The 24,668-nt window shown below is 41.3% G+C and overlaps 1 protein-coding gene across 3 annotated transcripts in view; it reads right to left on the reverse strand.

The window, feature by feature from the left end:
• SETBP1 (SET binding protein 1) overlaps positions 1 to 24,668 on the reverse strand; it is a 266,963-nt gene that overhangs the window by 59,796 nt on the left and 182,499 nt on the right. For all 3 annotated transcript variants that reach the window (XM_066339223.1, XM_066339222.1, XM_066339221.1), the window contains one exon: positions 18,926 to 22,385. In XM_066339223.1, coding sequence (XP_066195320.1) covers positions 18,926 to 22,385 — 3,460 coding nt within the window. The remainder of the gene's footprint in view (positions 1 to 18,925; positions 22,386 to 24,668) is intronic.

Genomic DNA, 24,668 nt, shown 5'->3' on the forward strand with positions numbered 1-24,668 from the left:
ATTTAGGTGTAGTGGGTTCTAGAAATTTTTCTTTATGAATATTATTTTCCATAGCCATTGTCAATCACTCTCTAGCATCACCAAGAAGAGTCTTTGAAATTTTAAAATAAGAAAAGACTCATTAACTGTGGCTTCTTTTTCTTGGACTGCTACTTGTACACAAGTCCCAGTTTCAGACAACAAGAAACTCTCAGGTTCATCTTTTATTTTCCTGTTTTTTTTTTTTTTTTTTTTTTTTTTTTTTTTCACTGCCTACACCTCTTGGGCAATAACTACATCAGTAAATAAAATGGACCAGCACACACTGCCCTTGAAAACAAATGAAATGGCTTGTTTTACTAAGATTAAAATTCCTACCTGAAACATGATCACCCCTGTGTCTTGCTCATTTGAAAACCATCCTTTGTTCTCGATGCCCACTGAGTCATGGGCATCGAGATAACAGCTCAGGTGTTATTTGGAGAGGGTTGTGAGCCACAAGCCAAAACACACCTGAGACCAGCTAACATCAGCTCAGGAAAATCACCCTCTGTTCTCTTTCCTATCACCAGCACAGACAGGTAGATATCTTTGGGTCTTCAACTCAATTCATCAGTTCAACACCATTAAGGCCAGTGGACTTAATTGAAGATATTTGCACTCCTGTCCATGAAAATAAAATTTTCCCTCAACTCTTAGGATGTGATGAGTCACTGTTTCAAAGTTGCTTCCTCTCTCCAGTGACTGTAGGAGGAGCTCAGATGACAAGTTTCCACAGGTTGCCTGGCTTTTGGGTGCCTAGAATTTAGTGAAAATCCCAGGCTAAAGGATAAAGGACTTTCTCCATTTTTTAATCTGAATAATATTAAAACTAACCTCTACTTTGCAGGGAATGAAGAAGTTCTACTTAGAACATATGCAATTCAGTTCTTTCCTGTGAAGTTGCCATATGGCAGGGGAGTGATAGGAAGAAGAAAAATATTGACAGTGATGATATATCTTATTACAGAGCATAAGGACCAAATTTTCCTCTCAGTTACACTAGTGAAAATCTGGAGTGAACAGCCTTGTCTTGATAGATCAGATCAGTCAGTGGATATACAAAGCCAATTATGAGAATGAAACAAAAGCAAACTTGGGAAACATTATGGTATAGTAAAGAAGACATGTGGTAGGATGCCAGAAGACAGGAAGTCATTGAGCCCAGCACGCTTACTCTTCCTTTGAAAAAGTCATCCCATCTACAAGCGGTCAGGATCTTGTTTTATGCCTGAACTTGGCAAACTGAATAAAAGCTCCCCAAAAACATCTGTTCTGGGTTCCAAACATTTATATAGCTCTTTGTTAGAGTACCAAAGATGGCATTGCATCAGTGGAAGGAAAGCATTACAGAAGAAAGCAGTTTCAAGGATGTTATAGGGAAAAGCCCATGATTAACACAAGACCTGCTGTGTTTTAAACACCAACAACTTATTTCTTGCTGAACATCCAGCTGATTAAAACTTTAACTATATTTGACAGACAAAACCAGAAACTGCTCCAAGGAGAGAGACTATGGTGCACTCCTATTCCATAATATTTAGAATTTAGTATTCTGTTCAAAATTATTTAGAAATACATTGTGGGCAACTTAACAGCAAAATGTGCAGCAATAGTCCTGTTTCTCTACTACATTACAAAGACATAAAGTCAAATATATAGCTGAGTAGACTTGTGGAAAAGTAATGTATGTTTAGCAATTAATAGTTATCTGAAACTATTGCAGTTTTGCAACCTGCTAGCAAACGAACTGTTTGATTTTCAAGATCTTTCCCAGATTGTGTACCAGAAAGGTACAGACTTTTTGGACATAAATGAAAGGATGATAGCTTTTATGTAAACTAGAAGAGGTAAATAGTACATAAAACTCAGCCAGACAAAATAAAATAGACTAAAAACTGAAGTCAAATTACCACCTGTAATTTAGCACACAAAAGAGTTAACAAGCAATTTGATTTTTTTTTTTTTGAGGCCTCTGAGAACCAAATTCTTGCAAACAAGTTCAAAGACAAACTATAACCAACTCAATGTCCACAGTTTCTAAGGAGCCAGTATGAAACATTTGGCCAGAAAAAAACTGTGCCAGCTACCCAGTGTAAAGCCTATACTTTAATTTGCAAAAGCAAAAAGCTGTGATTTATACCTCTGCAAGGAAGAAGGTTAAAAAAATGGATCTAACAGTATATTCTGTGTAGGTTTATTATTTTGCCAACAGTTTGTGGGTTGGATGATGAGGTACGTTCCTGAAGATTAGACATCACCATTTTTTTTAAACAAACAAAACAGCAGGCAAGATCAAAATTCCCCTACAGCAGAGGCAGTCCTTGTGAAAGCTCAAGGCTGTCGTGGCTCTCCCTCAGCTCCTTTTTAAAAGGAAGGAAATTCAGCAACAAATAGGATTAATCATCTTTGGCTCATAAGGCGGCATTTTTGCTTCCAGTTGTTGACAATTAGAGGCACAGTGTCAACTGGTCATTAATTAGATTGTGTAAAGCTCTGTGGATACACACTGCTTTTTGTGACACCAAAAATTCCATCTGAAGAATGAGACATGTAACATATAGACATCTTCTGTTTTCTTCTCCTTTTAAACCAAACAGTTTCCTAGTTCAGAAGAAAAGGTGAAGAATAAATGCACACTGGAAGTAGGGAGTGTGGTTCCACTGACAAAATCAACAAACAATTGAAAATCAAGTGGAGTCAATAGTGTGTTGTTAATACATGTGTTCAAACTTGGTAGCATGGCTAAGGGAAGAGTGTCTTGATCTCCAGAAATATTAACTGATGAAATTTAAAATGAAGACTTCTGACATTATTACCATCACAGGCCTGTCCAACAGGATTTCTTCCAGATTCCTAAACTGTCAAAACTATCTTAGTTCTGGTCATTAGTAGGTGATCCATAAATCTCTTCATGATAGAGCCTCAAGATAGCATTCAAATTTTGGCCAGATGTTATGGCTAAAAATGGGATGTTGTTTCTCAGAGGGAAACCTTGTTTACTGTCATGACTTCCCCTAGACACCAAAGGCCTGTTCTAATGCTGCAAATTAAAAGTCCCAATAAATACATTTATTGGGACATTGTGCACTAAAATAGCTCTGCTGAAAAGGAAAGGAAAGGAAAGGAAAGGAAAGGAAAGGAAAGGAAAGGAAAGGAAAGGAAAGGAAAGGAAAGGAAAGGAAAGGAAAGGAAAGGAAAGGAAAGGAAAGGAAAGGAAAGGAAAGGAAAGGAAAGGAAAGGAAAGGAAAGGAAAGGAAAGGAAAGGAAAGGAAAGGAAAGGAAAGGAAAGGAAAGGAAAGGAAAGGAAAGGAAAGGAAAGGAAAGGAAAGGAAAGGAAAGGAAAGGAAAGGAAAGGAAAGGAAAGGAAAGGAAAGGAAAGGAAAGGAAAGGAAAGGAAAGGAAAGGAAGGGAAAGGAAATGAAGGGAAAGGAAAGAAAATGAAAGAAAAGAAACGAAAAGAAAAGAAAAGAAAAGAAAAGAAAAGAAAAGAAAAGAAAAGAAAAACAAAAAATAAAAATAAAAGAAAAAAGAAAAAAAGAAAAAAGAAAAAAAAGTGCACATGAAATCCCAAGGGATGTCATTCCTTAGGCTGAAAAATATCACTTCTTGATGAGAAAAAAGACAGTCATAAGTTGTACATTGTTAGATAGTTCTTATGAGTTTCTTGACAGGCAGTCCAGAAAATCTATTTTTTCAATATAAATATATATATAAAAAATCTTAGTTAGAGCAACATAAATATCAGAAGAAAAAAAAAAAAGCCAACAGAACAATTCCAGATATCTATTCTAGTGCTAGGCGTAATCTTCCAAACTACAAAATGTGTGTGGGACTTAAGAACACCACTACAAAACTCTCACTCTCTTCCTGAGATGTGGCTGCACAATAATGAATAAATAATTTTGTTTGTAAGCTTCATCTCCATTGGCAATACCCAGGGCTGAAGGCATTCAGGAAATATAAAGGTACTTTTCTCATTTAACTTAGTATAAATGAAGATGCATACTTATTAAAATCTCAGCCCAGCTCATGGTTTTTCTCTACTAAGTCTTACACTTCATGAATCATTGCTATAATCCTCAAATTGGTTTCCATGAGGACTCTCTTCTTTAATGTTTTTGTTCTTAATAGAATGGTCACATTTGAACTTCTGCTTCCTGGGGAAGGATTTTGCAAAAGTATTATGAAGACAGAAAATACTCCATGAGTTTCCAAAGTGTCGGTAGCAAGAGTATTTATTATTATGCTGGGAAAGAAACAAAAGAGACATAAAAATGATTCACAAAGACAAAAAACAATCTGTTATTCAGGAGAAGGAGGAAAAGATGCCTTCCATCATGCCACTTTTTATTTCTGTCTTTTTCTCTTCCATAGTCTTTGGGTATGATACCCAATGAGCTAAATGCAGTATAGAAATTATTAGGTTCATCTGAACGATTGTAATAAAATGAAACAGAGAAGTGTAGCATACTAAGATGACATATGCTTGTACAAATACATGCGGCTGACCAGTCTTCATGGCAGCTGGATTTTTCCTATTTGTGTGATATTTCACCAACTCCTTCCTTAATTTCTTTTCTTCTTCTTTTTTTTTCTTCCTATTAAATTTTGCATTGTTTTCTGGGACCTTTAAACCAATAAACCAGTATTATGCCCCACTGACAAATTTTCCTATAGGAATGTGATAGTCATCAAGAGAACAATATAATTTGGATGAAATAAGACTCCCAAAGGAGTCCCTTAAGAGCTAGAAAACCTATAAACTTCCTTCTGAAATGTAAACCAACTTGTGATTTTGTTTTTTAAAATAAAATATTAGGGATGCTTTATAGATTTGAATTATTTCTCATTATGGGAAAGAAAGGATCACTGTCTTCTTAGCCTATCAGTATATTTGTGAGGTAGCAGTGATTCTTCCAGTAAATTTCATATTCTCATTGAAATGTCTTCACATTTTTTTAGCAAAGCAAGAATTGTAGACTGATACTATGTGGAAGAGATCTAAAAATAAAGTCTCTTGGCAATTGTGCCAAAATAAGTATTGCTACTAGCTTGATGTAAATAGGAGGAGAACTATTTCTAAAATTTACTTCTATTGTCTCTGGGCATAATCTTCCAGGTAGGGAAATGGCACCTGCTCCTCTTTAAGTCATTTATCACTTCTGTGGGAAAAAAAAAAATCTCTGGAGAGCACATCCTTATCTGTAGAGAAGAGGTCAGTACTGCTCTATTCCTGTCTTTGGTATGCCTGCATAGCTCTATGGTTGATGGTGCAATAAACATTATTATAAATAAGAATGACTACACTCATGGACAATGATGCATTTAAGTCTGTTGCAATTAGCTGTTTCTTGCTCTGACACCAAACTTTTGGCATTAGACCTCCCTGAACCCTGGTTTATCCACCCGTGAAATGAGGTGAAAGATACTGACCTCTCTTGTAAAACTAGTCTGAGATTTACTGCTGAAAAGCACCTACCTACAAATTAGGCAGAGTATTTAATAGCATATCTAACAAAAGCACAAACTCCATTGGCTTGTAAATTCTTATTGGGAGATACACTCTTTTGGCATTTCCTCCTGTCTGAACTTGACTAAAAGTGGTGATTTTACCTGAGACTCCACTGACTGCCAGAGATTTTAAAATTTTACTTGGTTTTCAGGACATATATTATTTCCTAAATTAGATACTGCCCCTGGGGTCAAATATAAATTCTACTTTGAGAATGTCGTAAGACAAAAGAATGAAAACCACAGAATCATAGAGCTACTTTGGTTGGAGGGCACCTTGAAGACCATCCAGTTCCACCCCCTGCCATGGACAGCCACACTTTCCACTGTCACAGAGTGCTCCAAGCCCTGTCCAACCCAGCCTTGAACACTTCCAGGGATTCAGGGGCAGCCACAGCTTCTCTGGGATAATAACAGAAAGTATGATGCCTTCTAGTTACAAAAACATGTTGGAAAAATGAGCATTCTTCCATGTGAAGGGTCAATACAAAAAGGTCCTTTATTGGTTCCAGCCTAGTTGACAGAACACTGCTAGGACAAATACATGAGGGCCAGCCAGCAATGCTGGGATTTCTCTTGCACACTGTCAGGAGCAAAAAAAAATCTGGCAAAAACATGTTATTCACAAGAAAAGAGTTGTCCTTGGTGCAGGAGATATACTAGAATCACTCCACCCATCTGGATGGCCCTTCAGCCACCTCCTCCTGAGGCCGTTTCCTCCTGATGACTAGTGGAGTGACAGCATCCCTTGGGTGTTTAGTGACATCACCCACAGTTATATAGTTTAGTTGCAGATGCTCCCTCTCCTGTCTTTACCCTGTAGTCTTTACCTGTGTTTCGTATAGCAGTGGAGGCAAAGTGCTTTGTAAGATAATATTTTCTTTAAGAATTTACATATAGGTGGAATATGACTGGGAACCTAATGAGCTACTTTGTAATTTGATGAAATGGTGTGACCTGCCAAGGGACTTAGCCCAAGGAGTTCTGTGTGCTAATCTGATGCTAAGCACAAGGAGGACTTCAGGGATATCATCTTCTCCTGGGTGTCTTGCCCACCTTGCAACCACATAGCTCTAATTAACATTAATCATGCCAGAGAAATGGAAGACCAAAAGCTACCTAGGGGACTAGAGTGCTGAGAATGAGAACCTGTACTAGCCAACACTGTCACTGGGGAGTAATTAGGTCCTCTGCAAATCCTAGTAGGAGTCTCACATCTCCTGCTACATTCTGGCACATCTTGCTTAAATACTGAGTACGAGCTGACTGAGGACGCCACTAGAGATGGTTTAATACTAAGAGTTAATGAAAAGGGGAGAGCTGCCAGCACTTTGGACAGCATTTTTGGAATGAGAATTAATCCCCCTTCCCTATAACATTTTGACTAGTGTGAATACATCAGTACCATCCATATTTTAAGTATTATTCTTCATGATTCATGATGAATCAGAGGATGCAGCCGCCCTGTGTTCTGTTCAGGTACGGTGTGAAAGTGAAGTAGAAAGTGCCATCAAGTCATAATAATACACGTGGTTTGTAAAATCCATTTCATTCCTTATGTTTCAAAGCCTTACTTGTATTAATTAATTAAAACCTTGCCACAGCTCCATAAGTTGGGCAAAGATTATTATCTCATACTATCAGCCAGTGAACATGGAGACCCTGGAGGCCAGGTTGAGACTGTCTGCTTTAGGCACTCAATTTATTCATTGCAACACCTAAAATAAAATAGGTGTTTGGCTCTAGCAGAATGATTCAGATCTCTTAGGGCAGGTACCTACGCAAACCACAGGCAAGGCAGTGACAGATGCCTCTGAAGTAGGACCTAAGTGATCTTCACACATTTCTCCATCAACAGAATGGAGGGCTGTAGGCCCTTCATAGGATGCTTTTATGTGGCTACATGCAGCCACTCCAGGCATAAGCACTAGGAAATATCTTTCTCACAAGTGTGGCTGGGTAATTGCTTAATTCAAAGCTCAACAGTGTGCAAATCTGCTTATGTGGGAATCAAAAATATAAATTCTCCTATGAAGGGCAAGCACCTGGGTTGTGGGATAAGTGGGAGGAAGCACAAGATATTAATGATTTGAGCATTTATCCTGAAAATAGAAACGTAGAGATCTAGCTGTCCAGACCAAGGTGGTCTGGCCCCCACACTTCCCATTTCCACAACTATTCCAGGTGACGAGTAAGGCTGGAGTGGAGGCACTAAGGTAAACCACTCAACAACCAGCAGTGTGAGATGCAGAAACTAGTGAGATCAACCCAGTAAATGGGGAAGTCTTTTGCTTGTAAGGCTTCTGTTGCAGAGCTCTATAAGAGAAATGGCATTAATTTAGTTAGGCTGGGGAACAGGCCTTCCCTGGTGACCCAGACATAGCTGCCACTTAGGAATGCCTGGGTGCTTCCACACTGCCAGACTGACATATCTGGCATGTCTCCTGTATTTGGGTACACAGTCCTCCACACTGCAGTTATTAATGGGCCATTAGGGAGCCATTTGCTCCATCTGAGAGGAAGGCTGGGCATGGCAAAGCTGACCTGTGTGCTGCAGGTTCTGTTCCAGGCACAGCCTGGACAAGCACCACACAGTTTCATCTCTTTGCCTGGTGCAGTGATAGCCTAAAGCCTCAAACCCCAATGCAACCCTCCTGTCACTCCCCACAGCACACAGGAAGCACATGGCTGTAGAAAAAAACAAAACAACACAACATTTTGGCATCTGTATTAGGAAACAAACTAACAAAGCCCAAACACAAACCTCCAAACCTACAAACCCAGAAATACTTAGAATTTTGCACCAGTTCTACAGGGATATGTTGCCCAGTGGAGATCAGGATCAAATTTTGTGCAGTGTGGATAACCTGCCCCCTTCAGCTTCTAGCAGCTCTTAGCTATGTGAACACAAACCAGCCTGCATCAGAACTCACAAGCAGTTCAGAGACATGCTTAGAGTGTCTTCCTGCTTTGAACTACATAAAGAGTATAAACATTCCCCAGATTTCTCTTACTGAAATGTTTTGTGCTAGCTCAGTATCACCTGAAAGTGGTGGGCTTGGTCAAACTATGGCTTAATGAGGTGGGCCCTTCTCAATACTTTGGAAGATATTAGCAGCCTCCTACCTACTTGTGAGTCATGATGGACTGTCAGTCCCTGAACACAAACGAAACCATATACTTATGCACTTAAGTTTCTCTTAGGTCAAAAACACACTGTCCACATTTACATGTAACGCCCAGTTTCTCTGGGAGGTAGGATCCTCTTCAGATGAAACAGACTGAACCATTCCCTGGGACTTAGACATATCTAGTTCATTCTCACAGGGACTTAAGTTGGCTCATGAATGGTCTAAATCACATTCACTGACTTCTTCAAGCTATGCAGTACCTCAGGAACAGAGCTGAGAAAATGACTCATAAGTTCTGAATCTGGGCTTGAGCCTGATTTATTACCATTTTTACCTGCGAAAGGTTTCTTTGATCTCAGCAAGAGTCTTCACTGATTAGCAGCAGAGAATGCACGCTCTACCCACTCTTTAGCATAAGAGTGTCGCCTATTACCTCTTTAGCAGTTTGTCCTTTTCTGCAAGAACTTGCACAGCTGACTTGGCTAAACTTTTAATGGGTGTGCTTCTCATGTGGGAGGAAATGTTAGCACTGCTTATTGTTACTTAGAATTACACACCCAAATGCCATAACTCCATCCAGAGTTCCCAGGCCACACTACTATATCACAAATAAGATCTTCCTCACTGCCTAAAGTAATGTCATGATGCAGTGTAGGAGCCAAGGAATGCTGGGTTTGCAAAACACACACATTGCTTCAGATTGCAATGAATTCATTTAAGAGAAGATCAGGCAGCAAAACATTAATTTCAGTGCAATATATTTTCCTGCTCTTCTTATTTATCGAGATGTTGTCTCAGTAGATCAAATCAATGAAATTACAGCAGTGTGCTGACAGCAGCCGATATCTGCCTAGTATCTTGAGGAGGCATCCTTTTATCGATTGCTTCCAGTTTTTGTCTGACACATCTCTACTGTTCTGTCTGTTCTGCTGGAAATAGGAAAGCTAAAGTTTTCCAGCATAACTGTCTGATCCAGAAGTTCCTGTGGGCAGCCAAGAATAGGCGCATGTGTTGACTATCCTGTGAGCAGTAAACTCAACCCCACTGTGCCAGAGGAGGTGTGCTGCTCTCCCTGGGTGCACTTCTGAAGGCCACATGTAAGGCATACACAACTCCACCCTCCGCTGAAGTGGGAAACTTGTTCAAAGTGGTTTTGAGGTTTTGTTAAGAAGCAAAACAGGAAATCTGCATGAATCTGGAGTTCAACTATTTTATTTTTTTCACTTGTTGCTCTCCAAGATTTTTTTTTAAATAAAAATTAAATATCTGGATGACAAATTTTCTGCAACTGACCTCATCCCTAGTTTTTACTGGTGCAGATGAGATTTCAGGCAGCAAAGACACCCTGGAGTAGTCCAGGGATTTTTTTTGTTTCCTTTTTTAGCAAACCAAGCAACTCAAAGGCTGTGTCAACTTACTTAAGTGTTCTTTATGCCAACTAATCATAGCTGGCACAAAAAACAATGCTGACTATTGCTCCCTTTCCAGACTACAGAGGAGGCAGGGAAATCCAGAGACACAGAGCTGTAATGGCAAGTCTGTGCCATCTGGAGAAATTCTTTATCCTCAGCTCAGCTGCTTGGGACCAGAGGAAGGACCACTGAATTCCCTCGAAAAATTAGTGAAGAGGACAACACCAGAGGGGTAAAAACCACCAGAATAAGCCTTCCTGAGCCAACATGCTGACCCACATACCCAGTACCACTATCACTGCTGAGGGCATCTGGTGTCTCTGTCCCTTCTTTCCTCAACCTTCCCTCTGGTAAAAATGGAAACTACAAGAGCTGATTTGATAGCCTGCAGTAATGTGGGCCCTCCCCAGCCCTGAGAAAGCTGTGGTGAAACCACCAGGTTTCTTTGTGAGATGGGGATGGAATATTATTACTACTGACCTCGATGTAGGACCTAATCACAATAAAAGTGCCATCAGCAGCACCACAAGCTATTGAGCTTTCTGGGAAATTGCCAATTCACATTCTGTGACACTCTGCTGACCAAACTCTACAAGTGTGTTTTCTGTTTTTTTCTAAGGCTGAGTTTGAGTCAGATTCTCTGAGGAGATAGTCTGTTCTCATTCATAAGCAACTGCACTAAGACAAGTGTGTTACTGACAGGTGTCACACAAATTGGCTGAGCTGTATTTTGCAGTTGGGATCCCAACAAGCTTCTCACGATTTTCTCCCAGTTTATTTAAGCTGCTTCTATGTGCTGCATAAGGCACCAGCATTGCTTTCACCACTGCTCCAGCATCACTCTGACGTCAGCACTTTGATTTGATTTTCTGTCACTGTTCTTACAGATTAAATTTCAACCAGTGACCCACAGCTTGATAGCTCATTAGCAAATCCTTTTAAGCCATCCAGTCCTACCCTTGCTTGCATTTCACGAACTCTTAAAGCCTCCTGAAGGCTGCACTGCACCATGAGAGAGCTCAGTCAGACTCAGCACAGCTGCAAAAGTCTATGGGAATCTATGCCCAGGTGCATGTTTTCAATGACAAATCACTAATGATTCTTATTATGAGTCCTTGGGTCTTTTCAAATCATTGAGGTTGTATAAAGACTCCTCCATGGACAGTCAAGGCTTTCCTTTCCCACCCCTCCCCTCAGCCCTTGATCTACATGGGAATGATGTGACTTTCTTCTTGTTGAGACCTTAAAGCAGGACATTCTTTCTCCTTTTGTTGTTCAACATCATTATTGCAATCAGGCAGACTGAGCCCTTTGAAGTTTTGTCTTGCTGTGACACACAGATATAAAGCTGGAAGGCAGTGGCAATGGAGGAGCAGGCTCAGATAATTTTCTGGAGGTCAGACCCCAACTCTCACTTTTGCAGCTGAGTAGGACAGGATGCAGATTGCTCTGTGTGCATCAGGATTCCTCTCCCTGACAGATGCCTTAAACAGATTTTCTTTTGTCCAACTTTGAGTCACACTGATCAGCAGGTTTGTACTGAAGGTGTGCAGCCATTGTTCTGTTTTACATCCTCCATACATCCAAACAGACTTCTTGCCTTGCACCTACATAATCAGTGCCAAGAAATAGTATTATGTACAGTCCAGAGCTAAAGCAAACACTCTTCCCTCTAACTCTTCTTAAACAGCCACTTACACAAGTACCCAGGTTGGCATCATCAAAGTCTTAACAGATCCACTCCGCCAAGAAAAGAAAATCTTACAAATGTTGACCCGAGGCTGTTTTCAGCACCTGGCATGTTGAACACAGACAGAAAGATCCAGGCATGCCTGGATCCTGCTCTGATGTGCCACTGAAACTGTGGATGGAACTTTCTGGCCCCACACTGTCCTTCTGCCTCAGTATATACTTCACTCCTGAAGTCAAGCTCACTAATTTCAGTGGAGAGACCCTTGATTTATGCTGGGTTGAGATGAGAATCTGGCTGTGATTCTTTATCGCCCTTTAAAGCCAAGAGCCCAGCAGAGGCCAATTGTGTCTGACATGAAGCAGTTGCACACCCAACATGGAATCTGCACAACTTCACATACTAGCAGTGGTCTGAATAAAAACTTCAAACAAGATGTTCTGGCATTGGCCAGAGAGTGAAGATAAATAGCTGGGAGATGCCAAGTTGTGAAGGAAGAACTGCTTGACTGTTGGACAGAGAGCAAAGTAAGAAACAGAAATTAGGCAGGGTGCTGGGAGGCTTGTAACACTCCCAAAAAGGGTCACAGAATTTAATTTGATTAATTCATCGCTGGTCTAAAAGACTTTGTATTGAGCCTCAGGCAGTGCAATAAACTTACAATCATTAGGAGAGAAAATAAAAGTTTGGTTGGGTGATAAATAGTCCTGCTTCCTCTCCCACTTCAGCTTTCCTCCTGTTTCTTCTCTCCTTGGTCAGAGCAGACATTGGAAGCAACACAGTAAATCAAGAGGTAGCCTTAAAACAACAACAGCAGTGACAAAGCTAACTGTCTTTAAATTGCCTTAGTCAAAAGAATTTCAAGGAAATCTTTGTTTCACTGTCCCCATCAGGAATTTGTCCCTTTATAGATACAGTATAGGCAGAAGGAGCAACAGTCATCCTAGCTTGGTCTTCTCTTCACAGGACTCATAGAAAACTTAATGGAAAACAACAATTTATTCTAAAGGGGCCAGATAAGGTTTTTGGAAGTAGTTTCAGTAGTTTGGGTTTGTTTGGTTCGTTTTGTTTCCTAAACGTTCAGGGTCCTAAACAGCTATTTTCATGAATGTGACTGTATTTACAGATAATGGGTTTTTCTAAAGCTCTGATAGTAACTTTCATGGACCAGATGGCAGAAACACTCATCCTGTAACTGTACAGTGCTTGTCCCTCACCACGGGACACAGAGGGGACACAACCTCCTGTTAAATCTGGGGCTTGGAAAATTTTTGCAGCTGCTGGAAGCTATGTAGGAGCCTGGGGTGTGTGTGAGGAAATGCCAGCAGAGGCAGAGCTGGGGAAAGGGAGGGGAATAGCCCTCAGTCTGAAGTTCTTACCTGGCTCTTCTCCCATCCACTTCAAGCAGTGCCATGGATCTAACGCTGCATTCACTGGGCACTGCTGAGTGTCAGAGCTCACTGTGGCACTGTATGGCAGGAAACTGCTCTTTACCCCCTTTACCCACTCAGACACTGAGGTAAACTGCAATATGGAAATCTGTTCTGCAGTTACATGAGAAAACTAAGATATGGAAGATGGGCTTGCAAATCCTAGCCCATATATCAGTATGTCTCTGAATTTACGCACACAGCGCCATAGGAAACATAGGTCCTGTTGAGTCAAATATTTGCTATCGAAGAAAGCCAGGTATTTACGTGTTTTCCTGGATATCTATTCAACTTCCTTCATCGCCTGATATTCACATCTCCTCTCTTGTGTCAGTGTGCAAATGTTCATCCACACGTATATACGCAACACCCAGCCACAAACAGACATTCATTTTATGTCTTTAAGCTGGTCAGATGAGAGAATGTTCATCACACATGATGTTCATAGAAACACAGAACCATTAAAACTGGAGAAGGCTACTATTCAGTGAAAATTTTTTCCCTAATATCCAATCTAAACATCCTCTGGAGCAACTTGAGGCCATTTCCTCTTTTCCTATTGTTTGTTACCTGAGTGAAGAACGACCCCAACGTGGCTGCCTGCCCCCTCCTGTCAGGGAGTTATGCAGAGCCAGAAGGTTCCCCTTGAGTCTCCTTTTCTCCAGGCTGAGCTCCTGCCCCCAGTCTCCCTCAGCCCTTCCGCATCAGATTTATGCTCCAGACACTTCTCCAGTTCTGCTGCCTTTCTCTGGACATGCTCCAGCACCTCAACATCCTTCTTGCCATAAGGGACCCAAAACAGTGGGCCAAACTGTGGTCCTACTGTTTCCACTATCACTCAAATACAGTGTTCACTGAGGAATAATGAACTAAGATTGTGATCCTAGACCTATGTAAAATAATAAATTATTTGTGGAAAGTATTATTATATAAAAAATCAGCAAAGTTTAATTAATAAGGCAACTGGCTAACACTATTTACCTTCATCTGTCACATACATTTAGAATAAATACGCTTATCCACTACTGAGATACTGATCCCTTCTCAGTGTAGAACTGTGACTGATCAGGGCTATAGCTGATACTGGTTCCTTCAAGAGTAAAACCAGCACTGCACAACACAAGTGAAGAGGAAAGGTCAAGTCAAAAGTTCAAGTCAGAAGAAACTCAGCTTGCAGTACTGCTGGACTTTGGGGTGGGAAGACCTGGGAGGCTTGTAGGTAAGTTAAACATTAATTTATAAAGCATGTTTGCCATGCTACCTATCCAGCATTCAGACACTGATGATTACTGCTTTCCTAATAGCTGCATACAATTAACTTTATATTCCCATAAATATACTGTATGTGGTGTCTGTACTGCCTCTGATAAAACCAATGTACTTCCTAGCTGATCTTTGAGCCATGATACCCAAAATGCAAGCAAGGCAATCTTTGGTCATATAATCGTTTAAAAAAAAAGAGGAGACAGAAATAATGTGACAATAAGGTAGCATAGACCTTGATGAGTTTCACTACAAAGAAAAGCAGAAACATAACCCTGCATATAGCAACTCTCAACCTCTGCTTCACCTCCAGCTACATCCTGGCCTGCAGTGATTATAACTAGGACATAATCTGACAGGTTGTACATTCAAATTACCATCTTATCTATGCATCCTAAAAGGTTAAATATGCTTTTCCTCATTATTCCACCTAGGGAAAAGGGTAAGAGACAAACAATCTTGCTTTTTTTATGTGGCACAAGCTATGGCATTGAGACTGCTTATCAGCAATGGAAGTCTCTTCCCCAGAATCATAGAACAGGCAGACATGACAAGGAGATGTGGAGTTTGCCACAAGGGCCTCTGAAACATCTCTAGTCTCAGTCTCCCCAGCCCAGCTGCAGCACCAATCTGTGATCTCTCCCTGTGTCCCTCACCTGGGACTTTAGTAACTCCTGGAAAGCTATCCAGCTGTGCATAGTGCCTCCGGTCACACACTGCCAGAGGGACTCCAAGACAGCTTTGCATGTGTGTTGAGGTGTACCTCTGATTGTGGGAAGAAATGAGTCAACTGAGTCAATGCTTGCTGCACACAACTTGACAGTTCAGTCTAGGATGTGCCCAAGTGTCTGTGGCAAGGCAGGATCTGAAACACTTTCTGCCATATTCTTGCCTGTAGGCCAGGTTAATGCCACTGGAATAGTCTTCAGCTAAATAGAAAATATTGTTAAATTTGTTTTGATTAACTAGTGTTAATGCAGGAGGTTTAGATGAGTACAAGAAATTTAGCAAAAATAAGAATCTCAGAAAAAAGCGTCAGGGTACAACAGGTCATGAGGAGTGGGTGGAAAGAATTATTAACTTGTCGTTATGCAAGAAACACCAGCTTCTTCAGAGCAATGGTGTGGAAACAGTCAGGCCACTGTGAAATTAGCCATACGTTCTAACACTGCACATTTAACCCATCGTGATCCCAAAAGATGTACACTGACTCAGAGCTCAAAAGGTCTCCACTAAAGGATTGCCAGTGATAGTCCAGATTGATGCAGGACATGAAATGGACTTCTGTTGTGACCAACCAAAGAAACTGGTTACACCCCCTCAATGGATTTGTTCACTTTGTGCACAGATTTCTATATCAAATCACAGAATGATGGCATAGTTTGATTGGAAGAGACTTCTAAAAGTCATCTATTTCCAAGCCTCTTGGATTGAGCAGAGACCCTTCCACCAACCCTAGTACTCAAACCTCAACCCAGTCCATGAACAATTCCAGGAATGGGGCATCCATAATTTCTTTGGGCAGCCTGTACCAGGCACAAGAAAGTTTGCATCTAGGCTTTAAGATTGTACAACAGGACTGTTTTCTACGATAAGAAGGACCACTACGTATCACCAATGAACACCAAACTTCTCAGAAATGGCTAAGTGCTGTCACAACACAGACAAAACATAAATTATCAGTAATACAATGATACCTGCACCTTCACACCACAATGAAACAAATTGCAGTGCCTGAATCATTGAAGAATGATAAATGATTCTCTCATCCCTCTCATCACAGATATATCCACTGAGTGCGGATAGGTTTTGCTACTGCATTTTATCTCCAGAAGAATGCAATGAAGTTGCAAATGGTAGTACTGAGCACACCAAAATGCCAATTCAGTAGAGATAGCACGGAAATTGTGATACAAATCTAATTTCAGTTTTTGCCAGAATCTTCGTTTCACTGAAAGGAATGAGCAATCAGACTATCGAAGTTGCCTCCTGGGACAGACATACATGTCCTCATAGTGCTTTTTTTTTCTTTTACCTTTTATTTTTCTAATTAGTCAATCTCTGTTTAACCTCCTCAGAGAAATGCAAGGTGAGTTAGGTGGAAGAAGGTGAAGGTTATAATGGAAAAGAACAATCCTCCCTCTGTGGGAACTGGTTAAATAGTTATGGCTAGACTCAAGGGCAGACCTCTGCTGGGAATCCCAGTGAAGATCAAAGGCAGAGAGGAAAAAAAGCTGCACTGAGATCTTAGGCAGTCATAAGAAGACAGATGTTCCTAGGCTTTAATGAGCAGTCTTGGCTCCAGGCCTCTCTTGGCAGAGCTGTTTAGTTTTAGTATTTTTCCTTGTAGTGCAAGGTATGGCTCTGGTTATCTGGCTCTGTTTAGCTAACTGCTGATGATTTTTCCATCTAAATAATAGCATGACAATGAAGAAATAAATTGATAATCTGAGAGTTGATGGATTAGGTCATAGGGAAAACTGTGCAGCTGTAATCATGGAGAGCAAAAAGAAATAAAAATAATTTCAGTATAAACAAGAACTAGTTTAGAAAGCCTAAACTGCAAATCTAATGGTACTCCCATGGGAAGTTCTAGCCCTCCATCTTATACTTTCATTGTCATGAGGAATAAACTGAAGGAAAATAATACAAAATCAACTTTTTCTTTACTAATTCCATCTTCAAGTCAGTGATCATGCCTCTACTTTGGAAACTAGTTTGAGTTCAGCACTGGTAGTGATCATGCCTCTACTTTGGAAACTAGTTTGAGTTCAGCACTGTTGGGAATTTCGATAGTTTGCTATGGCTTAGTGAAAGGTATAGAAAATTACAGATTGAGCAAACATCTTCTGTTCAAAGACAAAAGGGCTACAAATGCAAAGGCTTTTATCAGATGGTTAAAACTGTGAACTTCCATTAGAAAAAAAAAAAAAAAAAAAGAAAGAAAAACAAACTTGTGAAACACTTTGAAGCCTTTTAATCCTATGTGCCAGGACACTACTTCCCTAATGAAACTGCCACCACAGCACTTGGTGGAGAATACCTTTGTTCCTTGTCAGGCATGTTGCAACTCTGATGTTCAGAGACTTATTTCAATCTCTTTTCCTATATTTTTGGATATATCGCTTTTTGATGTCACAACTGGTCAAATATAGTATGATATCACGAATGAGAATGTTTTCATGGGGTAATCTGTCATTTCAGACTGTGTTTCACTACTGTATTTCAGATTCTGGTCTTGGTGAAGGAACTGGAAATGTTTAGGTGGCTTAAGCATTGAGCAGTCTTTGGAATCCCATCAATCACAAGTCAGTGAAAAAAAAATTAGAGCCTTACATTGGCAAGTTATATAAATTCACTACTCCTGTGTTCTCAGTTAATTTTCTTTTAATTTTGAAAGCTATCAGCTACTTTTCTTTGAAGCTCTTATTTAGCACATCAGAATCTCATCCATCACTGATTGGTTCAGCAAAGCTCATCCCTTTGCAGAGCTAAGTGTGAAATTTGTGATAAATAGCTGATGGTGTAGAAGCACTGGGCTTGCTCCCAAGATAAATTCATTTATAATGCACCAAAACACCTGCCTCTCTGTCATCACAAAAGCAGCTCCCTATTGTAATGTACAATTCAGTCTCTCAGGCAATATTCAGATTTGCTTTTTCTTTACTCTGCAGGAGAGGAACAGATGTCCGTAGTGGCCAAAAGGAGCTTCCTCCATCTTCATCTACCCAGACTTATTTCCAAGTCATAAGATCTAAAACTCTTCAGAGCTCATTGGCGAGGGTTTATTTCCATTACATTGGTCCCTTCCCATAGCCGCTCAATGCTCAGGATAATTATTTTATGTGACACCTGCAGACTGGAAGCGATAGATTTACATTAGGACTGTACCCAGGATCTCCAAATATGCAGCCCAGCCATCACCATGGTGGGTGCCTCTGGATCAACAGTAGAACAAATTAATGGGACACGGACACAGCTTCACACCATCCCACCTGTCTGGTCCATCCCATCCATAAATGGGTTTTGGCCACTTTATGGGCCAAAGCAGAGATTCTGTGCTCTTCTCCCAAAGGCTGGGCAGTGACTTTGATCATATGATGTTAGACACTGATTAGAGGGATGACCACCTTGCCAACAGATATTACAATTGCTGTTGTTGCAGAATGCAATGGTCAGATTTTAGGAAGAAATGCAACAAGCAATGGGGAATAGGTAAAGGCAGGACAAATATTTATGAAAGTGCTGTGTAACAACTTGAAGACTTTTAAAACTTTGGATTTAAAGTGTGGCCAACTTTCCTGTTGATCTTCCTTAAGTGTAGATGAAGAATGAGTCAGACACAAAAGCCAGAGAAATCATTATCTCATAAATGTATTTACTGTAAATGATGAGTCCCTCTTTGTTCAGCATTGAAATTTAAGTGCAGTAAATAGTAAAAGTAAAATACAATAAAGCAAAGCTTACCTGAAGAGGCTGAAGAATCAAAAGTACTTCTGTCCTTCCTATTTGTCTTGAAGGGCTGAATGTCCTTTTCCCTGTAAGTTCCAAAGCCTTCAAAGCTTCTTCTTTTATTCCCACTTGCATCATTGTCCCGCTTCTCACTTGAGGAATTTATTTCACCAAACATGTCCAGGGACTCTGACCTTCCATTACTCTCAGTATTACCAGAGTATCTCTTCGTGCAAGAGTCAATGGGATCATTGCTTGAGTCACTTTTATCTTTGCTCTGTGACCACTGCTGGGCATCAGAAAGTGATAGCGTAGACAGTGTATCCACTTCAAAGTTATTCTTCGAGCCTTTGTGTCCGGTTTCACAATGCTGGTGCTTCTGCTTCTCTTTATGCTTGCTCTTCTCATTGAGCAAAGACAGGTCTTTGTCTGAGCCACTCAGCCTCTCATTGATGGCATGGCTGGAGAAGCCAGTAGACTTGCTAGCAAAGAGACCGCTCAGATCTTCGTGAGTCCCCAATATCCGCTCATCCTTATGCTTGTGCTTATGTTTGTGTTTCCTTTTGTGAAGTCGGCCACTTGAAAGGCTTGTTCCTCCAACCTTTGGAGGAGCCAAAGAGGACTGCATGTCTCCAAGGCCCATTCCCACAGGGGTTTGTAGGTGCACTCCGTGTTTTACTTTGTGTTTGGCAGTGGTGGACATCTTCATATGAGAGCTTGCATGGAATTGGGGTGGGGGCACGGTAGGTCTCATAAATGGGGAAGCCGCTCCAAGCGTGTGAGACAGGTACAAAGGAGCTGGATACTGACCATAGTAACCAAGATTCATCATAGGCATTGATGTGTAAGGCATTCCATAGGGTGCATAGTAACTCCCACTGGGAATAGGGTAACCGAACCCTTGTAAAAAAGGCACCTTTGTCATGGTGTCATTGGTTTTGGCAGGTCTACCACGCTTCTTCTTAGACTTCATATCAGAGGTCCTGCGAAGATAGAGCAATGGGTCATACTGGATGTATGGCACAGGGTAATAGTGATCAAAATTAATCCTGAAGATGCTGGGATATGGATTTTCATGATAAAATGTATAACTTCTATGGGAAATCCTGAACACTTGAAACTTATTGATGAGTTCCTCAAGGTCTGCCAGAAACTGGAGGTCATCTCTGTTCTGCAGGCTTTTCCTTTTCCTCTTGTGCTTTGGCTTTTTAATACTTTCATGAGAGAGAAAGTTATCCACAATGAGATGTTTCTGCCGGTGACCATGCCTGTTCTTTGTGCTGGTGTCAGATGGGATAGCCTCTGGATTGTCCAGGGTGCAGAAATCGAAGGAATATCTCCGGCGGGATTCTGAGCTTTTCTCCGCTTGGTCAGAGGTGCTGTTGTTGTCTGTACCTATCCCACTGTCGCTCGGTATGGTTTCCTCACTGTGAGACTCGCTAACTGGCGACAGTGTGACTTCTTTCAGAGAACCTATTTCACAGAGGTGAGAAGGTGAATTAGCCATTAGCCTGGGTGGAGACAGCTTCCAAGTTCCACTGTGCATTCCTTTCTGGGTTTTTGTAGGAAGAGCACTGATAGGTTGAAGATTTGGCATAGTTTTTAACTCTGAAAAATTAGTTTCAGTGCTTGCAGGGCTGAGGTTGCCATTGATCCCCACTAATTGTGTTGAAAGCGGATGAATAGCTGCTGGTGATGATGCCACAAGTGACTGCAAGTTGGAAGGCACTGCTGGGTTTTCTGGCTGGCTAGAAACAGGCCTTGAGTGCTTGATGGCTGTCTTAGGTTCTTCTGGCTGAGGCTGCAGCTCTGCCCTTGGCTTTCTGCCCCTTTTTTTACCAATGTAGATAGTCCCCCTCTTGCTGACATTGATCTGCTTTCCTAGTCTGGCATCAATGGTCGTTGACCCAGCACTAGATGGTGGCTGGACTTTTGCTTTCAGAGCTATGCTGCTGGAGCAGGAGGACAAGATCTGATTGAGAATGTTCTTCCTCTTGAGGGTTTTCATTTTATTAATGGTCTTGATGGTCTTCTTATCCAAGACCCCAAGTTTCCCAACCTTTTTGTGAAATTTGAGTTCACTGATGGACTTGTCCTCTCCTGGGACCATCTGAGCAAACTTGGCCAGATTCCTTCTCCTCTTCCTTTTCTTTGTTCCTTGAAATTCACGATTGATTGGACTCACTGGGCTGGTGGAGGTCCCCTCATGAATGGTTTCAACAGTGAGCAAAGGCTGTTTCTTTGGTCGTCCTCTTTTTTTCTTGACAGGTGTGATCACAGTAAGACTGTCTGTATTGGTATACAGAGGGCTGGATGGTGTGATGGGATAGGCTGAAGGAGGCTCCAACATCAGCTTCTCAGATGTCGTCAGGGAGGACTCCCGAACAATAGATTTAGGTTTGCTGCAGGTCCACCGGCGCTTAGCTGCATGTTTGGGGTGCTGGACATCAGGCAATTTGCCAGCTGTGGAAAGATTGGTGGATAAGAGAGTGGATGTTACAGGTAGAGGTTTTCTGGGTCGGGCAGCACTGCTGGGGGATGCTTTGTCCATAAACACACCATTGTCAATAGCTGCTAAGGAGGACTCATTTTCAATCACTTTCCCTGGCTTTGTGGCTCGAAGATCTTTTTTACTCCCCTCTGGTTGAGAGCTGGTCCTGTTTGCCATTTCACCACTCAAAGCAAGCACAGAAGGCAGGCTTTTCTCCTGGATAGTTTTCTCTATGGATTTAATGGATTGCCTCTTTTTCCTTTTGTGGCCAGATGCATCTGTTGTCGGAGACTTTATTGGGATAGTAATTCGTACGTGATTGGTGTCGCTTTCACAAGTGGTGGCAGAAATGGGATTCTGCTTCAAGGGTGATGTATCCAACATACTGTCCATCGAGTAAGACTCCTTTTTCCCTTCCATGCTGTCATGGGATTTGCTGTCAAATGCTTTCTGAGCACTCTTTACCCACTCAATGTCTGTGGTTTGGATGGTTTGGCTCATCAAGTCCTTTTTGGTGGACTTCTTCTTCATACTTCCAGAGGGCTGATCGGGGGCCTCCAGCTGCACACCTCCCTCCTGATCTCCAAGAGGCAAAAGCCCATTGCACTCGGGGGCACTGCTTGGCTGGGCAGCTGTGCTGGTGCCGCTGGGTGATGGGACTGCACTGCAAATTGTCAGCTCTTTACTACAGACCGACAGCTGCCCCCATGAGCTGCTGCAGGGCTTCTTGGCCTGGGATTTGCTGTAGGAAACTCCTGGCTCCAGAGCAGAGACCTTGGTGGCACTAATTGCTTCTCTACTGGGCTCTGTGTTGATGAAGCAACTCTGAGAAGCAGGTCCTGTGTCGGAGCTTGCTGACCAGTCAATGTGGTGCTGGTTGCTACTTTTCTGCTGGTGCTTTGATTTTAAGGTGTCACTGGTGAAGTCTTGTTGGAGGCCTGGATCATAGTGCAGAGCAGTGTGTTTTTGTGGCCTGTCATAAACCTGGAAGGCAGCAGAAAATAAACAGGAAAAAAATCAGTTTAGCAGCCCATTCATAACCACTGGTTGCAGCTCTTTGTTTATGTAGTGAGTAACAACAATGCCTTTGTAAGAGTTAGGAACCTTTATAAAATCTTCCTATACTTGCATTTAGATTTCATGTACAGTAAACATGTTTTGTTTGGTTTCCTTACCCTAAAAAGAGTGGAAATAGTTCTATAAATATAAAATTGCTAAGGGAACATATTCTATTGATTTTTAATTTAAAACACAAGTGAAATATTCCCTTTCAAAGGATAAATGGTGAAATTCAGCCTCCTGGTGAGAATGCCTTTTTTCTGACAAATAATCGCTCACAGAACTTCAGGCTCAACAGCAGCAATTAAACTCATTATTGTAAACAAGAAAACTGGAAAATTATCTTAGAAGCTGTAACAAACAAGAGGAAAACCCATGTGTCCTCTTCCCCATGAAGGCAGATTCTGCAAAGATTTACTTGAATTTCGACATGGAAGTCATCCCTGCATACTTAGTCCTTAAAATCATATGCATAACATCAGCTGTGTGAGGCACACTTGGCAGGTTCAAGATTTGTATTACTCCCTTTCCATTTTAAAACTCTTCTATTTGCAATGTTGGTGAGAGATATTTTCAATATGATTTCTAGTCTGACAGAAGCTCTTCAAGTCACAGAGGTTACAGCAAGGGCAGAGTTATGCTGAAGACTCTTACAGAGCAAAAGAAACTCTACTGTTTTTATCTTGGTTGGTTTACAGCTAAAAAAAAAAAAGTTGTTTACTACAGCTGTAACATTTTCCTTTTAAAGCAAAAGTATCTATCTTTTTGTTTTTTACTTTCTTTGGTTGATCTGTTGTGGGTTTATTATAATTATTATTATTATTATTATTATTATTATTATTATTATTATTATTATTATTATTATTTTACAGCTTTTATTCTGTAAAGCACTGGGTAAGACTGCACAATTGCTTTTGTACACCTAGTACTACAAGCAGTACTAGGTGTACGAGCTACAGACATTGTTGTGAATGTCAAACAAATGATGAAACTTAAAATAAAAATATAACCAAGGAAAGAAAAGTAGACAATAGCTGAGTTTCTTGTGCTCTTGCAAACACCCTGTTACAATTAAGTTTCTATTGGTAGCCCATTAGATCTCCCTTTTGGGTGTTTGCAACAGAAATTTTGGGGCAAGTAGGCAAAAGGGTATAAGAGGGCTCTGAGTTGGGAAATGAGATGTTCCTAGTTCTGAGCAACTTTAGAGAAGTTTGAAAAGGACTGGACTACCCCAAGCCCATGACACATTATTTAGTGGCCGCTAAACATGCACATTATTGACAAATTGATGCTGAGCTATCTTTCATGTCCATATAAATATAGACATGTGGCTTTCCTGGAATAGTCAATAGCGATGAAGCTGTTCTGGTCCATTGTCTGAGCAGCAATCAGGGACTCTTAAATCCTGTGGATAGTTCAGCTGTAGTGCACATGGACCAGCTATGTTCAGGAAAAACAGAGATTTCCAGGAATTGTGGAGTGAGAGAATGAAAGCATGCAGCTGTGGTGGAGCTGCAGATGTCGTGGGTGAGAAACACCCAGTTTCCTCAGCCTGAGAAAAGAGCTGAAAGCATAAACAGCCCTTGGGGATTTAATCCTTCTACTTCTCTTCCTCACAGTGGCCTTTCACAAACGAGCCCTGGAGTGCACAGAGGATACAACCCACACTGATGCCCTCCTTAAGAAAAAGGTGCCCAACCATGTCCATCATGGAATGGGTCCAGGGAGGGAAAACCAGCAGTACCAGCACTGGAGTTCTACAGTTTGTTTTAATTATTTTAAACTGATCCCAAAGCTCCTGAGATCCATTTTGCCTGGGCCATTTGTGCTTCTCCTGCTGCCCAGCCACTAGGCTGGGTGTCCTGGCACAAGGAGATGGGAGGGCCATCCCCTGGTGATGTCCCAGGGGGAAATGGCTGTGATTCACTCCAGCATCACATAAACTTCATTTTCCCGAGGTACCACAATTTGTGGTGTGAAGAAGCCCTGTAAATGCTGGGCTGAAGCCTCTCTCGGACCCCAGCAACCACATTGAGGCGGGGCCAGCCTGTTTCTGAACAGATCCCAGCCTGCTAGCTGCAGCCAAACAAGCTCCTTACACCCACATTACTTCCAAGTGCTGAGCTGTGAAACTAAATTACCTGAAATATTTCATTTGGAAGAGAAAAAAGATAAAAATAAGAAGGAGGCTTACAGCAGGGAACAAAC

The sequence above is a fragment of the Sylvia atricapilla genome, chromosome Z, assembly GCF_009819655.1.
Source record: "Sylvia atricapilla isolate bSylAtr1 chromosome Z, bSylAtr1.pri, whole genome shotgun sequence".
Lineage (NCBI taxonomy): Eukaryota > Metazoa > Chordata > Aves > Passeriformes > Sylviidae > Sylvia > Sylvia atricapilla.